Genomic DNA, 21,815 nt, shown 5'->3' with positions numbered 1-21,815 from the left:
AAAATCAGGGACTAAAACCAAAACTGGCCTATTTTTGCAGGGACCAAAAACTATAAAAAAATATTTGCAGGGACCAAAAACTATAAAAAAAAAAATTGCAGGGACTAAAACCAAAACTGACCTATTTTGCAGGGACCAATACCATATTTTAGCCATTCTATAATTTTTCTCTACGCGTTCTCATGCTCTTACAATATTATATATATATATATATATATATATATATATATATATATATATATATATATAGACACACATATATTCTACTTAAAATAATTGAATAATCAACTCATAATCAAAGTTATGGAATACATATCTCTTAATATAAGTCACAAGACAATTATTGGTTCAACGATCGCTACGATAATAGAATTGCTCACATGAAATTAAAGATGAGATCGTTGATTTTAATGTTACCCGTCATGTTAGGTGGATTTTTTTTTTACGGGAAAAATGCCATCATTTTGCGTATATTACTTATTCGAAGGAGATATATATATTTTTTTGTTGAACATATATGTTAACTAAAATTGTTCTTTAACTAATTTTTTTTTTTTGCAAGTTGTTCTTTAACAAAGAAATATATATAAGACAAAAGTGGAATGATTCCCACTGCAAACTAAAGCGAAACTTTTTTAACTTTAATTTATAAATTTTTTTTTACAAAACATATTTTGTAGGTCAAAATATTAGTACTTCCATTTCCAATTAATAAATTAGTGTGTTTTGACTTTATAGCCTGCACAACTAGCTGATATTGGACTATAGACTAGAATGTGTGCAACTTTAACCGTCCAAAAATCCAATATAGAGGTGCAACACACAGATTTTTTTACACATAGGTGAGATATCGGGTTCATGCTAAAAATTTGAGGGGGTTCAAGTATTAAAATAACATATAAAGTAGGTGTAATTGTAAAAAGTGAGGGGATTCATATGAACTCCTTCAACATAACATAGCTCCGCCTATGTACACATGCCACAAATTTTTGTATACAATTCATTTGGGAACGGTATATGGAAATTTTAGGACCAAACCATCTATGGAAATTTTAATTGTAGTTTGTTTGTTGCGATTTTGTTTATCTTACTGATATTTTATAGTATTGGAATAATTAATTAAATGGATTTACAACCATTACTTCCATCAGAAGCTTTTCCCCGCTTAAGCTATACGTGTCAGTATTTTTAGTTTTTGGTACCTATAAACCCCAAAAAAAAAAAAATTGGCTGTATATGATCACATCCACCTTTTCAGGTGTAAAGAATAATATATTGGGAAAAAAATTCATGGTGTATGGTTGACTTCAAGTGTAAATGGTTACTCTCATGTCAACTATAAATGAGTTAAATGTTGGATATATTATAAGATAAGTGACTTGTATATTAATGCTTTAAAATTTTGGTGAAGATGTGATGTTTTCCTCTTTTGTTAGTCTTGAACAATTGGTTCGTAGTTTTTCCCATCACTAACGCAGATTCTCAACAGGTGGTATTAGTGGTGTGTTTGTTTTAGCTTTAAAAAAAAATTGAGTTGAAAGAATCTAGAGATTTTTATTTAGAGATTTTTAAAAAAGATTAAAGATATTTTTGTTTGTTTACTATCATAAAAATCATTTTTTTTAGATTTAAAGCTCTTACACTTGAGTTTCTTATATTTAGAAGAAAAAAAAAAGATTTTGAAAAAGCTACTTGAAATAGCTTTTCATTTTGAGGCTAAAAATGATTTTTTTAACAAAATGGATTTTTTTTTTAAATCTAAAACAAACACTACAAAAATAAAAAAGTAATTTTTTTAGATAAAAATAGATTTTTTGTCAAAAAAATCCAAAACAAACAGGCCTAGTTCTTGGGGTGAGAGGACGAGAGTAGATTCTAGTGTTGGATTCTTGTATCAAAAGCCTTGCTTAGAGTGTAGTCACGAGTTATGTTGGTTGTAACGGCAATGCAATTATATGAATATGACGCAGAAGACTCACTGCCTAATGCATGTGTTAAGGTTTTGGGTAGATGTCATGTGCCAAATATGTTTAACATCAAAGTCTAAGTGAAGTGGAATTGAATTTGTGAAGAATGGGTATTATGTGAACTTTTAATTACCACCTTGAGGATAAGGTGTTTGTGCAAGATCAATGGAATGTAATGATCCAATATTAGGTTCAATGTGATAGAATGGTCAAAGTAAGTAAAGATTATGATGAGTTATTTGCATTAGATATTTTAGTTAATTACCACCTTAAGGAGAAGGTGTTTGTGCAAGATCAATGAAATGTAATGGCTCAAGATATGTCCAATGTGATAAAATAGTCAAAGTAAGTAAAGATTATAATGAGTTAGTTGCATTAGATATTTTAGAGACGAGTCATCATATTCTCGTAGGATCTAGAGAGATCCATTATGATGAGTTGTTGGTTAAGTTGTTTGATGTGATTTCTTTTTCTCTTATTAGTTTTTGAGCATTGCCTCGTTGTTACTTGTGATCCCCAACATATATCACTCCACCTTTGCAAATATTTAGTGAATTTTTTAATGACTAAGTAACTTGTGTTCGAATATTTAGCTTTTACCTTACCACGTTTTTTTATTTAATACAAGATAAATGTAACATGTAGTTAGTGCATAAAGGATTTGGACACCTTAAACAAGTGATCAATGTTTTTTTTTTCTTAACACAAGTAATCAATTTTATAAATTCTTGCCTACAAAGAAAAATTGATTGAAATGAGAGAACCAAATGATCCCAGTTCCATACAGAATGACTATTAGACATAATCACTTGCTACTTGACAGTTTTATTGATATTTATGGTTTGAAAGGTTTCAGTTTAACTGAGATGTGATTAATGTAATCTTATCTACGAATAACCGAATGGTTTTTCTTGGTCTAATGGGAATAGAAGAACAAATGGAATGGAAGGTAGTGGAAATGTGTTGTTATGCATTTTGATTGCCACTCAAGTGTGAAGTGAACTTGTCCCTCCCTTTTGCATTTTTCATAATTACGTTTCTTTTTCTAATTTAGATTTTCCACTCTGGAAAACATTCTCATTCTATTCATTGATTTCTCAATTCATTGTCACTCAATTATTAATCATTCTATTTCATGATTTTATCTTCAACTTAGGTTCACTCACTCCCTTGATATGATGCAAACCAACAATGGTAGATGACATCAGTAATTTTTTTATTAAAGAAATATCTGGTGAGTTGGGTTCTACAAAGAGCTATGGAAGTCTCAAGACTAAGAAAACATTTAAAAAAGATACTTATGTATTACTCACCAATGCATTTTCACATAGATAACAAAAGTTGAACTCACATCCCTACAAAAGATATGAATTGAATCCCTTCATATCTACAGCAAATTGGTTGAAAGGAAAGGGTTGGAAGGTGGATAGGGGCTTGGATTAGTCAATTTATTGGGCTTCAAAAGTGCCAAGAGCACTTGAAAATCTTTCAGAAAATTGTGAAAAAGGAACACAGTTTGAACTTATCCTCAAGACCATGAACAATAAGAGATGTTTGAGGCCTAAAAACATGCATTGTGGAGCGCATGTCTAGACTCTAGGGCTTTGTTTGCGAGTTTAAGATGTTAATCGACTAAAAGATTATGTCAGGTGCTACTTGCTACAAGCCTATAACTGTTGGCCATTTAGTAAAAACAATTATTATAGCTGAGGATGTGAGTGGGAGGAGATCCTCTCCGGCGACATTTTCTAATCTCTCCTCTTTTTTTACCAACCACTTTCATTTATTAAAAAATAATGAAAGATAGAGATGTGCACCGAAGACTAAACTCTCTCCTGTGAATAATCTCATGGGAGAGGAGCTAATTTAAAAATAAATGCTATAAATTGTAGTTGAACATATCAGTTTTAGACACACAATCAATTAAATGGTTTATTTTGCTTGTAATTTATCGCCTCGTGTCTTAACATTTTTATGCCCTTGTTTCTCTAAAAATTTAGAGTTGGTTTATTGTTCACTATTTGACTGTGAACACTATCTAGAATATATGAACATTGTTAGGAATCATAGTCACTTTCTTAATTCAAACATTTGATTTTAGAAATCATTATTAGCAATTTAGTCTATTTATTCTTCTAAAATGATAAAATTCAAAATAGCATTGTGTACAAGCTAACAAAGAATGGTATTTTAAGAGTTAAAAATTTATACAAAGAAATTATTATTGATTATACACTTGTAATATAACACTATTTTACACCTGCATTCAATTATATCTCACTATGTAGATTTTTGTGAAGATAATTTAAAAAGTATTACAAATCATAATTTAATAAAAGAGTTCAATCACATTTCACCATAATATCAATTTAAAAAATCACACTTTTAGTTTCAATAATACTTTGAAATATAATTGATGCCAATGAAATTTTAGATTATACAGATATTGATTGAATAATAAGATGAATATTTATGAATTATACTTCACATGTGCGTCTGATGTCCGACATGTGTCATTGCGCAACAAAGTTCAATTTATCTGTAGGTTGTTGACAATAATGTGGCACTAATGTAGTTGCCTAGTTATAAGTACACTCTTTGCATTTGCAACCTAGTGAGGCGTCTTTTAACTAAGGACAAACTGTGATGGCTCGCATTAGACCTAGAGCGGACAATACTTCATAAAAATGGTTTAACAGACTTAAGTTTGGAATATAATTGTTTGGAGTATGTTACTTGCTACTCATTGATGGTTGTTTTAAAAGGTAACATTCTTTTTTTTGTCAAGTAAACTAGTGGCCAGAATTTCACGTCTTAAGGTGAATAAGTGGGATATTCGGGGTTCAAACCCCGGCCCTTACATATCGTAATGTCCTTATTTATATTATATACATTTACGTAAATGTATATAATATAACTAAGTCCAGAGTTCAGCCTCTGATAGAGTTATGAGTCTGAAGCAAATTTCAGAGTTAAGTGCAACGGATAATAGAGAGAGAGAGAGAGAGAGAGAGAGAGAGAGAGAGAGAGAGAGAGAGAGAGAGAGAGAGAGAGAGAGAGAGAGAGAGAGAATTATCCTGGTTCCTTCCACAATCTGGAAATAGTCTAGTCCCCCTGTCACTTACAGGAGATTTTTCGCTATAATCACACATGATTACAATTGCTTAAGCACATAAGCAAGAGACTTCATGTGCTCAAGCACACAAGCAAGAGACGTCTAACAAACAAGAATTACAAAGAAATAATTGTTTGACTGAGAACTTGATATACAATCAGTGGTGTTCGCAATACAAAACAGTTCAGACTATATACTTTAAGAATTTCTAAGATATGAAAGTTTATAAGAAATTTTAAGTGTTTGATGTGTAATGAATTTGACATAGTTTTGGCACTTGTTAAAATATTGCAGAGTCTTGTAATATCTTCAAGTCTTCATTCCTTTATATAGAAGTAAGAAAGAGATGTTGTAGAGGTGCCAACACATCAAAGAGTCGTTAGAGAAGCTTGATCAAATATCAATGATTTGTTGGTTGATTTGGTTGATGTCCTAGGAAGGAATAATCTCAAAACCATTCCTTGATAGAGAATTAACTGTTCCAATCTAGTATAGACACAGTTTTATTGTAGCTTGTACTATGCACATGGAAATGTTGGAGTGATGGAGGTAGTGGTTGTATAATTGTACTAATTGTCCTTCAATGTCCTTTATCTGAGAATTGCATCCAAATATATTCTAATTCTTCAGAACCATCGTTGCTTTAGTTTTCTAATTCTTTCTGCATCTATGTGTCTTCAAATAACCATAAAAACTGACTTCAACTTCTAGGTGATCTTCAGACTCTGACATAATCAGCTTCTGAATAAAATTCAGACTCTGACTTGCAACTTGGCTTCTCTTGAAAACTCTTTTGCTCTAAATCGTTCTTTCAGAACCAAAATTTTGTTTTAAGACATATAAATTTTAGTCTATGGTTCTGCACATTTGAACAAATATTAGCATATCCAGTTGAACTCTTAATACATTGTTATCATGCATCAAAACTCAAGAGGCATTGTTTAAACTCATTTTGTTCCAACATATTGGACTCTAATTAATCAACATCTGATTGAGGGAGTTCGTCTAGCTTGATCTGCCAACAATGCAAATAATATTTGGATCTGGTCTGATGTACAAATGATTATCAATTTGTACTATATAATATTTATTGATACAAATTGGATTTCAAATCAATACTCATGTTCGATTAAATGTAATACATTTGTTGCTATCAATTGATCATGTGTAGGTATCGGGTGTTACCTTTTCTTTTAAAATTGGTTGTCACATAGGGAGAAGGTGTAGAAAAATATTACCATAGAAATCATTACTAATTAATCACAACCATTAATTAAAATTAATGTCAATGGTCAAGATTGGGAGTAACTTTATAAACTTACTCTTTGAATCAATGGATCCTCTCTCTCTCTCTCTCTCTCTCTCTCTCTCTCTCTCTCTCTCTATATATATATATATATATATATATATATATATATATATATATATATATATGAGTTAGGATCCGTTGACACCAAATCTCATCCATTAAATTGATTTAATCTAAAAGCTATTAATTATTCACTTAAAAGTTCACGGTGATATCAAATTTATTATCCACACCTTAGTAACTTTTTTCTTTTCCTCATTCTTTCTCTCGCCATATACAATTAAAACGATTTCTTCTCCTGGATCTCAAATTCTACACGGCAATCTCCTTAATTGGCTACTTCCTCAATTTAAATCAAAGGGTTTTCTATATCCATCATAAGTCATGGGTTCAATCTTTCATATATCCATTTGTTTTGAATGATACACACCTATAATAATTGATAGAAGTTTGGCAAGTGCACCAAATACTATCGAAGTAGTAAAAATATCGATCCCACGAGGACTGTTTTTAACTTCAATAATTCAATTGCGTTATATAATTAGGATGTATAAAGTTTATTTTTAGTTTGCCACAAGGCAGAAGATTTGGTTTGATTTTATGAAATCAAATAAAAGAAATAGATTTGATTAAGAAAATATGGAGAGAGATGAGATCAGGTCTTCGAATCCTCTATGTTTCCCCTAATTGGTTACTGCACCTATTGTTACTAATGATTTTCTAGTTTCACGATAGTTAACAAATTAGCCCTAATCAATCCCTTGAGTTAGGACCCTCTTCTTAAACTACAGCCCCTAATTCCTTAGGTGGTCTAATAATCCTTGAAGGTTTTATGAACGTTAACCTAATATCACTAACAAACGATTATCCATTCCTAGACTAACCATGTTTATTAGAACAATTCAATTAGGTCTAAGTCGAAAGCTATGGTCAGTAGTCATTCGATCTCACAAAATCATGTTTATATTTGATCAGGATATAAAAAGCAGTAAGAACAATTGAATTGAATAAAGACTAGAATTTCATTAATAAACAATAGAGTTTCACAGCAACATATAATCAATTAGGGTTACATAGGTTCATCTCTGACCTAATCTCTAAGAGATTTAGCTACTCATAATTGAGTTTACAAATAGCATAATCAATGAAAGAATTAAAACATACATAAACTGGGTTAGAGATGATGAAATCCTCTCCGCTGCAGCCTTCTGGGTGTTAAAATCGCACTTTCGTTCTCCAAAATCGTAACCCTTGTTCTTCAGATTGAGTGCAGTATTTATAGAAGTCATGGGCCTGACCCATCAAAATCGCGCCGCGCCTTGTATTATGGCGTGCCGCGATTTCCTCTTTACAGGAAGTGTGAAATTTTGCTTCAAAAATCGCAGCACGGCTTGAAATTGGCGTGGCGCGATTTCCTTCGAACAGACTTCAAATTTTAAGCTTTTTGCACTCCAGAACAGTATAAATTGCATGAGAACTCTATCAAAATGTCACAATAAGTCCCTAATATTACGTAATGACAGGATGTCATCACAACCCCAAACTTAAACCATTCCTTGTCCTCAAGGAATTTGCTTGCAACAGTGACAAATGACAGTAAAATAACAGTTACCTGACAAAACGATAGTACCCAAAAGTTCATTCTCCTTCTAGCTAAAGATGAGCTAGTTTGACTTGTTCGCATCCACCAGTTCACAACTCCACGCATCAATATGAAATAAGGTTCTACCAGTCGACATGCAGGTCTACATATTACCATACGCTTGAAAAGTTTCTAAACATCAATCAAAGTCAATATCATTACACACTTTTGAGGTCTTTAGGGTTATAACGGGGCTTAGGTTAAAGGTGAGATATATTTGGATAAGTAGGCTACACAAAATTTTAGTTAGGCATTCCTACGGAAGTTAAAGCATAAAATTCAATCCTTCAATCATTCACCTTGTGGAAATACAATCAATGCAAAGGTACTAGAGAATATTTTTAACATTTAGGGACAATCGAGTTTGAAGTTACTCGGATTTTAAATGTTTTGTCCCTTTTTCATCATTCAATTTCTTTTTTTTTTTGATACACCATTTTTGTGTGTATTTTGCATGTCAATTTCATATTTCTTTCATTTTTGTTCTCTTATTCTCTAGTACCCCCACCCCAAACTTAGTTGGTTGCAAATTCCAATAGCAACCCCAAACTTAATCTTTAGCAACATTCTACAATGCCTTAACTCAGAAAATACATTAAGGGACAAGTCCTAAAAGTCCCTAGGCTTGTAATGTAGTTTGTCACCGAACAAAAAGTTCTAATCCTACCGGCTCACAATTGGTTAAGAAAGGATACATTCAACAAATTAAAATAGGGTAGGCTTCAAAAAGGCTCACAGGACCAAGCACTTTTGCCTCAGTGTGTAATTGACAAAGACCAATCAATAATAGAGAAACAATGCAAGTTCTAGAAATGTAGTTGCATGGAAAACTAATCTAAATATAAGTAAATTGAAAAACAAATTTGGCAATGAACCTTATGGCTGAGATTTCTGGGAGTATGTGACTACCTAGCAACGCCGTACACTTCGCCTTTGAATCAAGTCACCCCTCCTTTAGAACTTTTGGAATACCGTTTCATCAAACAACTGTTACTAAACTGGAATAGGTCACATGAAACAAAACAAATTCATTAATAATAAACAAGTGCAGGAGCAATTACAATAGGGAAATAAGTTCAATGGACTTCGACATAAAAAGAAAATAAAGAAAGTACATCAAAAGAAAAATGACTGAAAATAAAATACAAAGCAGAAAATGCTAATCCATCAGTAGATCAGCCCATGTTCACATCATCATGGTAACATCTCAGCATAGGTAAGCATCCGGGACTTTTTCCAAGTAGACCCAGGCCTACACATCGTGGTAATGATGTCTTCAAATGTATCCTCTGTCATACCAAATCTCTCCCTCCTCAGTTTCTCAACCCAACACTCCTCCGGTGGTTGAACATTCAGCCATTCATTAAGCGCTTCAGGGCTGAAATCAATGGTCTTACCCCGAACAAAAGATTGAAAGGGTGTATCGGAAACCCTTGCATTTGCAAAGAATTCGACGATCACGGTTTTGTTGTTCACTTCATCGATCATCTCATTCAACTTCGTCCACCCTCTCCTTCGTAACTCAGCCTCAAAGAACGGATAATTCACAAGCTTTGTGAATTCAAACTTCCTCTCCCCCACAACTTCAAAACTTTTCATGGCTTTGTGGAACTCTTGGGCTTGGTCATTGATAAAATGAATGGCGTTTTCGGGTGGTTCGGATGCGGTACGAGGGCGTTTGGCTTTGCTTGTGGATGGCTTGGGGTTGGTGGCTTTCTTTGAGCGGGTGTTTCGTGGATTGGAGGCCATTTGTGGTTAAGGAAGATGGTGAAAGGAAAGTTTTGTGAAGTTTGGGAAGGTTTGGAATGATTGTGGTTTGATGGTGGTTTGGATTGGTGAATTTGTGATAGGATTGTGATTTGATGATGTTTAGTAAGTTAATAAGGAGATGAATATGAGAAAAATTCGTGAATGGGAAGTTTAGGGAAGTTTTGGTAGAGAAAGGTAGGAAGAATGGAATGGGAAAAATGGTGGAAAAGCTGGGTTTTTATAGACTGGTAAGCAAAATCGCGGCACGCCATATAACAAGGCGCGGCGCGATTTTGATCAAACAGGGAGCATGCTTTGCTTCCTCAGGCCAAAAATTTTGTTTTCTTGAAAAATGTCTGAGTTCATTGAATTTTTGAAAAACTTTTGAGGAAAGAATCATGCAAGACATCAGTACCTTGCATGATTTTCTTTGCAGGAGGTATACTTGAACAATTTTTTAAAACTTTCCTGCCTCGTATTAAAAAGAAAAGAAAAATATTTTTGTGTTTTTGTATTTGAAAGCAATAAAATCATACCTGAAAAATAAATAGTGGGTTGCCTCCCACCAAGCGCTTTCTTTTACGTCATTGAGCTTGACGCTTCAACCACTGTTAGGGTGGCAAATATGTCAGAAAGAACACATCATCCTTCTTCTTCCTCTTGTTTGATAGGAATTCCATGAATTTGGCACAAAGAATCAGATACTTCCATGCACCCACTGTTAAACCTTTAGAGTTTGAACTCTCCCACCTTAGAGAAGGACATTCATCCATTTGCACACGAGTGATTTCCTTAACCCCTGTTTGTTCAGACTTCGGAAAAATGTCAGCACTCGTCACTTTTGGATTTTCTTCCATCACAACTTTGTGACACTCAATCTCCATCTGAACCAGCTTCCTCTGAGACTCATGTGCTTTCTCAACAAGATCACCACACTGAACATCAAACTTTTCAAATAAAACTTGATTTGACACCAAGAAATCATCTAAAATATTCTGAAGTTGAGTATTGTAATCGATGTTGATCACCTCTTTCTTCCCTTCACCATCACTACCTGATTGATTCGCCTCATAATGACCACAACTCGAGATTTTGTTGTCCAAAATTTTGATCTTAAAAGATAACATATATTTTTCATACTGCAACTTAGCAATCTCTTCTGTGTCATAGAGGAGTACCCTGTCTATCATAGCTGCAAAACTTGGATAAACTTTTCAGTAGCACAGTACAATGAGAAGAAAACAAAGAGCATAATATTTTTTTTTAATATATATATACAAAAATATTAAAGACAGAAATCCTAAATAATAACGTAATTGCCTTATTGAAATAAATCAACAGTCCCCGGCAACGGCGCCAAAAACTTGATAGAAGTTTGGCAAGTGCACCAAATACTATCGAAGTAGTAAAAATATCGATCCCACGAGGACTGTTTTTAACTTCAATAATTCAATTGCGTTATATAATTAGGATGTATAAAGTTTATTTTTAGTTTGCCACAAGGCAGAAGATTTGGTTTGATTTTATGAAATCAAATAAAAGAAATAGATTTGATTAAGAAAATATGGAGAGAGATGAGATCAGGTCTTCGAATCCTCTATGTTTCCCCTAATTGGTTACTGCACCTATTGTTACTAATGATTTTCTAGTTTCACGATAGTTAACAAATTAGCCCTAATCAATCCCTTGAGTTAGGACCCTCTTCTTAAACTACAGCCCCTAATTCCTTAGGTGGTCTAATAATCCTTGAAGGTTTTATGAACGTTAACCTAATATCACTAACAAACGATTATCCATTCCTAGACTAACCATGTTTATTAGAACAATTCAATTAGGTCTAAGTCGAAAGCTATGGTCAGTAGTCATTCGATCTCACAAAATCATGTTTATATTTGATCAGGATATAAAAAGCAGTAAGAACAATTGAATTGAATAAAGACTAGAATTTCATTAATAAACAATAGAGTTTCACAGCAACATATAATCAATTAGGGTTACATAGGTTCATCTCTGACCTAATCTCTAAGAGATTTAGCTACTCATAATTGAGTTTACAAATAGCATAATCAATGAAAGAATTAAAACATACATAAACTGGGTTAGAGATGATGAAATCCTCTCCGCTGCAGCCTTCTGGGTGTTAAAATCGCACTTTCGTTCTCCAAAATCGTAACCCTTGTTCTTCAGATTGAGTGCAGTATTTATAGAAGTCATGGGCCTGACCCATCAAAATCGCGCCGCGCCTTGTATTATGGCGTGCCGCGATTTCCTCTTTACAGGAAGTGTGAAATTTTGCTTCAAAAATCGCAGCACGGCTTGAAATTGGCGTGGCGCGATTTCCTTCGAACAGACTTCAAATTTTAAGCTTTTTGCACTCCAGAACAGTATAAATTGCATGAGAACTCTATCAAAATGTCACAATAAGTCCCTAATATTACGTAATGACAGGATGTCATCAATAATTTCATTTTTATTTGCGATCAATTTCATAAATTTTATAGAAATTTGGTTTTAACAAAAGGGGATATGTCTGCATAAAGTTTGTGATTCATATGGGAGAATTAACCAATGCAGAATCAAGATGAAGAAAGCATACCGATGATTGGGATTTGATTGAAAAAAAAAAGTATGGAATGGAACAGGATTTGCTAAATAATACTCACATGAGTTAATTTTAAAAACTATTATTAGCCATTGATTAGAAAAGATAGATGGTTGAGATTTGGTGTCAACGCGTTGACACCAGGTGTCAACGGATCCTAACTCTATATATATATATATATATATATATATATATATAGACACACACACACACACACCCTTGATCCATCTTGGCCGACAAGATCATCTCTAACAGACTCCGCTAGCTCCGCCACATTTCACGAAGGCTGTTATGCGCTTCCACACCTGTATAAGGGTGATTCTTCATCACTATTAATGTACGATTCACTTTCACCACTTTTCTACACCTTTTCACCTCTTTCCGATTCTGACTTGAGCGTTGGAGTGCTAACATGCCTACAAACGCCATTCACCTCCACCGTGAAAGATCCAACCTCCGTCACACCGGAGCATCATGAACAACCATCACGAATAAAATAGTAATAACATAGATTAAATTAATATAATATAATATATAAGATTAAAAAGCAAAAAACAATATATTAATACAGTATATCTTATATATATTAACGGAAAGACGAGCACTCGCGAAAATTTCCCAGTCAGTTTAAATATCACTACAATCTACTAAATTATTATGTGGGTTATTACATCTCTCTCTTCTTTTTTCTCATTCATATATTATGCTCTCTTCTCTCCCTTTTTTTTTCTTCCTTTTCTTACACCTTCTTCTCTCATCTCTTTGCACCCATCCCCGCCCCATCGTCTCTCTCTCTTCCATATCATTCATTCTCACATTTACTTTTCTCTTTTTATTATTTTTTTATTAAAAAAAATGTATTTATCTTTTTGTTCCCTCTTTATCCAACTTCGTTTTTACTTTTTCCTTCATCTTACTATTCCCCCAATTTTACTCGTATGAATAAAGAGACAAATAATAATTTATTACCCCTTCTGTTTTAAAATGAGTATCGTTTTAGCCAATTGCACACAGATTAAGGAATGTAATAAAGTAGTCAAATGGCATAGCAATTTTACCAAATTATCCTAATCAACTACTATTGGTTTGTTTTTCATTAAAGAAAAAATAATACTTTGGAAGTAGTGTAACATAATATTAATGGAAGAGTGCAATTGAAAAGAAAAAGTTATTATTGCATTGGAAACTGAAAGTGACATTCATTTTGAAACAATTTTTTTTGACTAAAACGACACTCATTTTAAAACGGAAAAATCATACACTTTGACAATAGCTTCAAAAAATAAATTTATTGATGTAATAAGTTTTACATAAAAGTGCACAATAACTTGTCTTATATCTTAATATTACTCATTTTATTAAAAAATTATAAAAACTTTATCCTATGGGTACGTATGCTTCAAATTTGCTACATTCATTTTCAGAAATACTACCGTTTTTGAGAATATAAAGAGGACAGTTTTATTCATATGCATTTAACAAAAACGTTTGGTTAATATATTCTCAAGAACCATTATAATGGGGAGGCTAATAATTTGTTACACAAGAATTTATTTTCATTTCCATGTAAAAATTTATTGCCATAATTTTGTTAGAAAAAGTTTTTCTTTCTCAGAAATTTGACTAAAATCTAATAAACTTGTAATAAACATGAACAATTTTACTGCCATAATTCTTTGGGAATGTTTTTCTTTCTCATAAATCTGAATAAAATCTAATAAACTTGAAAAATAGGAATACAATTTTTTTTTTGGAGAGAATAAAAATGCATCCTATTTTTATCCTAATAAAATGTCGACCTTACCTATCAAGAAAAACATGAAACAAAACACATCCTATTTTTCATCCTAATTAATGCTGACAACTATCAAGCAAAAACCAATAGACCAGTGAAAATATGGTATTTTGATAGTTTCCTAAGAAAGCAAAACCTAATGAAAACATGGAACATTTGGATTGCAAGAAGAGCATGACCCTTGTACATTATTGCACGATGCAGATGACTTCTCTCCACCAAGACCAGCTATGTTTATATTTTCAAGTACAATGTTGGTGCAACCAATACGAGCACAATTCAGTTCAATTGCATCCTTCTCATTTGCAGTTCCCTTAAAGCCACTGAAAGTAACATCACTCACTTTCACTCCTTTGCTTACACCATCGCTTACACTTTCTAAAGCGTCGTAGTGTTGATCAATAATTATAGGGTTATTTACTTTAATAAGTGTAATATCTTCATAAGTTATCTTCCTCGCATACCCGGTTCCCGCCTAATTCAAATAGCACACACAAAAAATAGCAATATCATTTATTATTAAATCACCAAAATATATCGTTTAATTAATTATTCAATTAACTAGAATCAAATCATACCGCCCATGTCTTGATTCTAGCACCATTTTCTGTTCCAGTGAAGGTGCTGTGTGACACATGAACCTCTTCTACAGTAGCATATTCTCCGTCTTTCCCAAGACTTCCAACACTACATATTCACAACACAAATCAAAAATAGGTTAGACTTCCACTATAGAATGTTGATGGAATACCAACAAAATGTCAAAATTAAAACGATATAATTATTTCAACAAGACAAACCTGATGCCATGACCAGGTCCACAATTAATTGCAGTTATATTAATAAATTTGGAACCAGTGTTAATGGCAATGCAATCGTCGCCTATAAAAAACAATAAATAAGAAAATTTTAAAATGTAAATCACATTATTAATTTTTGACTTTATGATTAACGTGAATATATAAGGATAGAGAAAAATCTAGAATTGAACCAGTTGAGATGGTTGAATGATCAATGAAGATGTTGGTTGATCTTGAAATATCAATTCCATCGGTGTTAGGACTATTCTCCGGTGCAATTATATGAAGATGGGAGATTAAGGCGCCATTGCAATCACATATGCTTATATGATTTTTTGGGCTGTCAATGTGTCTCAATGGACCAAGTTTTAGATTATCACAACCAAGAAATTGAAGAGCCTGCACATAAACATGTCATATTAAATAATTGACTGATTATACACTTTAATTCCAAGACTAAAAGTGTGTTCAAAGTGTGTGTTTGTGTACATTTGCCATTATATTGTTAGCATTTTAATTTTCATATATGACTTACCGTTGGCCTGCTATGGTCATTATAATTGTTCCACCAGGAAGCACCTTGGCCATCAAATGTTCCTCCACCACTGATAATAAGGCCTTTTATGTGAGAGAAGCTGATCCATGCATCGTCTTCACGACTGTCCCATTTCCAATTTGCACTACTTTGTGGGGCAATGATAGTTCCCATCATCTGCCAAACCAAATACTATTACTAACCATAATATTAATTAATTAATAAACATTAGTCAAACAAAATAAATTGCCCGTTAAAGTAATAATGGAGAAATGTATACGTATAAAAATATAGAAAGTAAAATGTAGTCATGCATGCATGTGTAACTAAATTGTTAATTCATTTATAACATACCATAATCTTAACGGTTGAGGATTTGCAAGGACCTTGGAATGACGAAGGTTGCAGCATAAATTTTTTGCCTCCAGGTATAATAAGTGTTGGAGTACCTTGAGTTGAACCACACACGTCTTGCCATGCTTTCATAAAAGCCTTTTCACATAAAAGTTTAAAAATTGTTTTAGATTTGAGAAACTTTGTATCATAAGAAGTATATCAATAAATATAATTACATGGGAGAAAAATTAATCTAAAATAAAAAATATACATTTGAATCATCAGTGTTGCCGTCACCCTTAGCACCATAATTAACAACATTGAAGGATTTTTGAACATATGATCTGCGATTTTCTAATCTAAAGCATAAGATAGGTGAAACAAAGAGAAACATTAGATTAAGAACAAACAAGAGTTTCATATTTGAAACAAGGAAAAACTAATATTTCTAGAAATGGTGATTAAATCTAAGTGTTAAACTAGAATGCTGTTTTGGTGAAATTTAGAGAAAGAACGGCAATTTATATAATGCAAGAGTAGAAGTGATGGAGGAAAATTGTAGAATTAGCAATAATGGCATTTATTTTTAGGTTTATACTATGGTTTAAACAAAACAAAACCGTTACAAGGAATTTGCAAAGAACAGTAGAATAACCTATGCATTTTCCAGAACTAATTAAGGAATGTTTAAATACTACGCACACTGTCCAGTGTCTATTACTGCTTAAAAGAATACGAACCGTGGATTGAATTTATGTGCATAAACACGAATTAAAAGAGGAAGTGGCATGGTTATATACTAAGTGCAATTGATCAAGCATGTAACTTTGATATTGAGAAATTGTGAGATTGTGTATATTCAAGTTTTTTGAATGTTTAAAAATAGGAAAATGTTAACGAGTGCCCCCGAGGCACTCTTTAAGCACCTAAAGTTGTAATATTTTATGAAAGTTTGTGCATTTATTGCATTGGAAATTGTAGTCTTTATTTTGTTTTAAAGAATAATTTCTTCATTAGGAATGCTTAAAGAGTGCCCCGGGGGCACTCGTTAACAAGACCCTTAAAAATATTATGTCAATTTTGTCCAAAAAAATGTATCATGTCAAATGCGAAAAATTATTTGTTGCTTGATATGACTTTTTTTAGGGGTGTTAACATGGTCTTTAATTATTTATTTTTTTGGTGCAAACATGATCTTTAATTTAATTTAGCTATTTGGATCAATTTGAGTCTTACTTCTAAATTAGCAGTAGAATAACCCATGCATATTCCACAGTTAATGAAGGAAGTTTTACTTTTTAATGCTAATTACATCGTCAGAGTCTATACTACTTAAAAAAAACGAATTGTTGACTAAATTTATGAGAATACATTAACACGAATTAAAAGAGGAAGTGGCGGTACTTTTCAATTGTTTTTTTTTTCTCTAAGTTGTTCTCAAATTAAATTTTCGGCATGTTTTTTTTAGGGTGTGTTTGTTTCTAGTATACCAAATTTATTTCTAAGGATAACATTTCTTGAAATATAAAGATGAGAATTTTATTATAAGGTATTTAAAAAAATGTTTTGTTAACCGGTGCCTCCGGGACACTAGTGAACAAACTAAAAGTAGAAAGAAAAGGAAAATTTGCATTAAAAAAAACACTTTTTCAACTTTCAAAAAGTAGAATATACAATTTTCAAGAGAATATTTCCTTTTATATTCCCTTAACAAGTGCCCCGGGACACTTGTTAACATTTTCCTTAAAAAAATTATATGAAACATAAAAATATGGATTATAATAGATAACTACATATAAATTTATTCTCATCTCTATGGGAACTTTATTCCCACCCTTTTTTTTGGAAAATTTTTCTATTCCCAGAAACATTTTATACGTGGGAATAAAATGTAGTAAAATTGTAACAAACATAGGCATATATATTTCTATCATTTTACTCACAGAAATCAACAAATATAACTTGAAACAAACACACCCTTAGAGGAGCATGGTTATATAATATGTAGACTGCCTTAAAAAAAAGTAGACTGATCATGTAATTTTGAAATTAAAGTATAGTATTAATTCAAATTAATTAAATAATAACATTTGATACAATAATTTAAACTACAAAAAATTTATATATTTTTATTTGTAAAATATATTTTTTTTATTATTTATACGGTTGGATTTGGATCTTCTCAATTTTCTTCCTACTATATAGTTTTAGAAATATAAATATAAATATGTGTTATTAAATGAGTTCAAATCTTTTTTATACACCACAACTTATTTAAAACTTCAGTGTAATTGAGAGAATAAATGGAAAGAGAAAATGAAGAGAAGTCTCAAGATTGATTTCTAATATTTCTTGATAATGAAGTAAAATTAATTTGAGACTTGTATGACTTCTTGTTTAACCTCTAAAAAAAAAAAAAAAAACCTAAACGGTGCAATCTTGTGAAAGAAGCAATAAGAAGTCAACTGGGTGCAAGGACAGGAAATTTTAAGTTGATTAATATTTGAGAGATTCTTTTTATTTGTCTCTTTTAGTTAATTTGGAACCATATGATAGAAGATCGTACCTTTATATATTATGAGATAGTTTCATGGAGTGTCTGTGTCACCAACAATAGTATTTCATCGTATGGAAACCCCACTGAATTTACTCGTCGTCATCTTCTTCTTCTTCGAAATTCTTAATACTTATGTACGTAATCTTATCACACACTCTTATATCGCATACACATGCAGTAGCGTAGCCAGGAAGCTGGAGCAGGGGGTTTAAGCTTTAAAAATTTAATTAATAATTATAATATTATATAATATATATTAAAAAATTAATATTATACTTTAAAAATGATATATATTCTATAATTTTTCTCTACGCGTTCTCATGCTCTTACAATATTATATATATATATATATATATATATATATATATATATATATATATAACACACACACACACACACATATATTCTACTTAAAATAATTGAATAATCAACTCATAATCAAAGTTATGGAATACATATCTCTTAATATAAGTCACAAGACAATTATTGGTTCAACGATCGCTACGATAATAGAATTGCTCACATGAAATTAAAGATGAGATCGTTGATTTTAATGTTACCCGTCATGTTAGATGGATTTTTTTTACCGAAAAAATGCCATCATTTTGCATCAACTAAGATAAGTATATTACTTATTCGAAGGAGATATATATATTTTTTTGTTGAACATATATGTTAACTAAAATTGTTCTTTAACTAATTTTTTTTTGCAAGTTGTTCTTTAACAAAGAAAAATATATATAAGACAAAAGTGGAATGATTCCCACTGCAAACTAAAGCGAAACTTTTTTAACTTTAATTTATAAATTGTTTTTTACAAAACATATTTTGTAGGTCAAAATATTAGTACTTCCATTTCCAATTAATAAATTAGTGTGTTTTGACTTTATAGCCTGCTCAACTAGCTGATATTGGACTATAGACTAGAGTATGTGCAACTTTAACTGTCCAAAAATCCAATATAGAGGTGCAACACACAGATTTTTTTACACATACGTGAGATATTGGGTTCATGCTAAAAATTTGAGGGGGTTCAAGTATTAAAATAACATATAAAGTAGGTGTGATTGTAAAAAGTGAGGGGATTCATATGAACTCTCTCAACTTAACATAGCTCCGCCTATGTACACATGCCACAAATTTTTGTATACAATTCATTTGGGAACGGGTATATGGAAATTTTAGGACCAAACCATCTATGGAAATTTTAATTGTAGTTTGTTTGTTGCGATTTTGTTTATCTTACTGATATTTTATAGTATTGGAATAATTAATTAAATGGATTTACAACCATTACTTCCATCAGAAGCTTTTCCCCGCTTAAGCTATACGTGTCAGTATTTTTAGTTTTTGGTACCTATAAACCCCCAAAAAAAAAATTGGCTGTATATGATCACATCCACCTTTTCAGGTGTAAAGAATAATATATTGGGAAAAAAAATTCATGGTGTATGGTTGACTTCAAGTGTGAATGGTTGGTTACTCTCATGTCAACTATAAATGAGTTAAATGTTGGATATATAAGATAAGTGACTTGTATATTAATGCTTTAAGATTGAATTTTGCTTTCCACCCAGCACAAATCACTCGCACCCTGCAGCCATTCCATTTTTACCCCTGCGCAAGTTAAGTCACGCTGCGCACCTTAACATGCGCAAGTTGTGATTTATGCGTGACTTAACATGCGTTGCGCAAGTTAACTTGCGCAGCGTTAGTTAAGTCATTTATCAGCAACACAGAAACACATTCCCCTCATTTCTCCAACTTCTCTACTTCGAAAATTTCCCCCCATATCCGATTTTCATCATTCTTGCACCATTCAAAGCCAATTTCTCCCACATTATCAAGTAAGTGATGATTACCCGACTTAATTGCATTTAACTTGTAGAAATTTTAGTTTTTTTTTAAGAAATATGACATTTTTAGGTTTTTATAAATTTGGTTTGCATGTTAGTTTTGATGATTGTTAGTGACGAATTAACTTAGGAATTGTTGTTTAGAAGTTGTTTAGAGTAGAATGTGGTAGTTTAGGGTCTACAAATTGTTAGATTAAGGTAGTTGTTTGAAAATTGCACACCATGTGTTTGGTAAAATGTCTCAATGGTAATTATTTTGTTTTTTTGGATTGTGACTTATCAAATTAGTTAGCATATGGTTTGTTAATTTTTATTATAACATGTTTGACTGCAATGTGGTAGCAAATTGTTAATTTTTTTGGATTGAAATGACACTGTCGAAATATTAGTGTTGTTGAATTGTTAGAAATGACACAATGTCCGTGTGAAAATGTGTCATTGATTTTTTGCTTCTTTAAATGTTGTGCAGATATGTCTATGAGGAATACGTCTCAGAGACCGCCTGAGCCGCCTCAGGATAGGACTGACAGACTTAGGTTAGGGAGACCTGCCCCTACTAGTAGTGCACGGAGGGAGAAGCAAGCACTACGCCCTCCTATGGCTGGTCGAGGGAGAGGTGGGGGCACGAGACTTGCTAGAGATGGATATGATTCTTAGGCAGTACGGCTATGTCCAGAGAATTCCCAGGCCTCCTATAGACATAGAGGATCTTGCGGCGGATGATGTGGCCCATGCCTTCACTGAGTTTGCTCTACATGTCCTCAGCCATCAGCAGAGGGGTCATCCGGTTCCGGATAACCAGCCATGGGCTCATACTAGGGGGTGCATGAAATGGTTCGTTAGAGTATCACATCCTATTGTGAACCCCCCTGCGGCCATTCCTGACTACGCAGCCGATGCCCCTCCTCGTCCTGTCCCTGCTTACGAGGAGGTTCTTGTTGAGCAGCAGTGGGCCAGACATCCTCCGGACCCATACCAGATCATCAGCAACATCAGGGCTAGAGTGGACAGTGCACTTGGGCATCCAGATGTGTTTGGTAATCCAGAGGTTCTTCGCATCATACAGGGCATACAGTCTGAGTGGAGCATGCTGGAGCAGATGCCGACACCGCGGAGGAGGAGTAGGAGTCCACGGGAGGGACCAGCATGACTTGGCTTTTATGTTTTATGACTTGTGTAGTTTTATTTTTTGTTTGACATTTTGTTGGATTTCGTTGTACTCCGATTACACTTACGCTTTTTAGCGTTTTTATGACATTATCCGTTATGTTATTCGCTTATTTTATCCCGTTATTTTTCGTAATATAATTATGAGTTGATGTTGATTGAATGTATTATTGAATGAATGATGAAAATTTTGTTCTTGAATGAATGTATGAAAGAATGATTGGAAAAACAGGGAGAAAAGAGGTTTCCAACTCTGTTGGTTGTATGCACAGACTGTGCGTGAGTTAACTCACGTAGTGCTTAATGTGTACGCAAGTTATCTCACGCAGTGTTTAACACTTGTGTTACTTAAGTTGTGCAACGCATGTTAACTAACGCATACATT

The 21,815-nt window shown here is 32.7% G+C and overlaps 2 protein-coding genes across 2 annotated transcripts; one reads left to right on the top strand and one right to left on the bottom strand.

Moving 5' to 3' along the window:
- Window positions 1-14,042: 14,042 nt before the first annotated feature.
- Window positions 14,043-15,972, bottom strand: LOC146940807 (putative polygalacturonase At3g15720). Its single transcript, XM_085757986.1, has 6 exons — window positions 15,869-15,972; window positions 15,515-15,691; window positions 15,171-15,378; window positions 14,980-15,061; window positions 14,758-14,866; window positions 14,043-14,654 (listed from the first exon to the last, which is right to left on the bottom strand). The coding sequence occupies exons 1-6, from the start codon at window positions 15,923-15,925 to the stop codon at window positions 14,316-14,318; spliced, it is 972 nt and encodes a 323-aa protein (XP_085614112.1). The 5' UTR covers window positions 15,926-15,972; the 3' UTR covers window positions 14,043-14,315.
- Window positions 15,973-20,903: 4,931 nt separating this feature from the next.
- Window positions 20,904-21,413, top strand: LOC146940806 (uncharacterized). Its single transcript, XM_085749904.1, has one exon. It carries the CDS (start codon window positions 20,904-20,906, stop codon window positions 21,411-21,413), a length of 510 nt encoding a protein of 169 aa, XP_085606030.1.
- Window positions 21,414-21,815: the final 402 nt, after the last annotated feature.

Source organism: Medicago sativa, chromosome 3 (genome assembly GCF_051527215.1).
Source record: "Medicago sativa cultivar Bolivia chromosome 3, Bolivia_mono, whole genome shotgun sequence".
Lineage (NCBI taxonomy): Eukaryota > Viridiplantae > Streptophyta > Magnoliopsida > Fabales > Fabaceae > Medicago > Medicago sativa.
The sequence above is the reverse complement of the archived record's forward strand: the minus strand, read 5'-3'. Positions and strand labels throughout refer to the sequence as shown.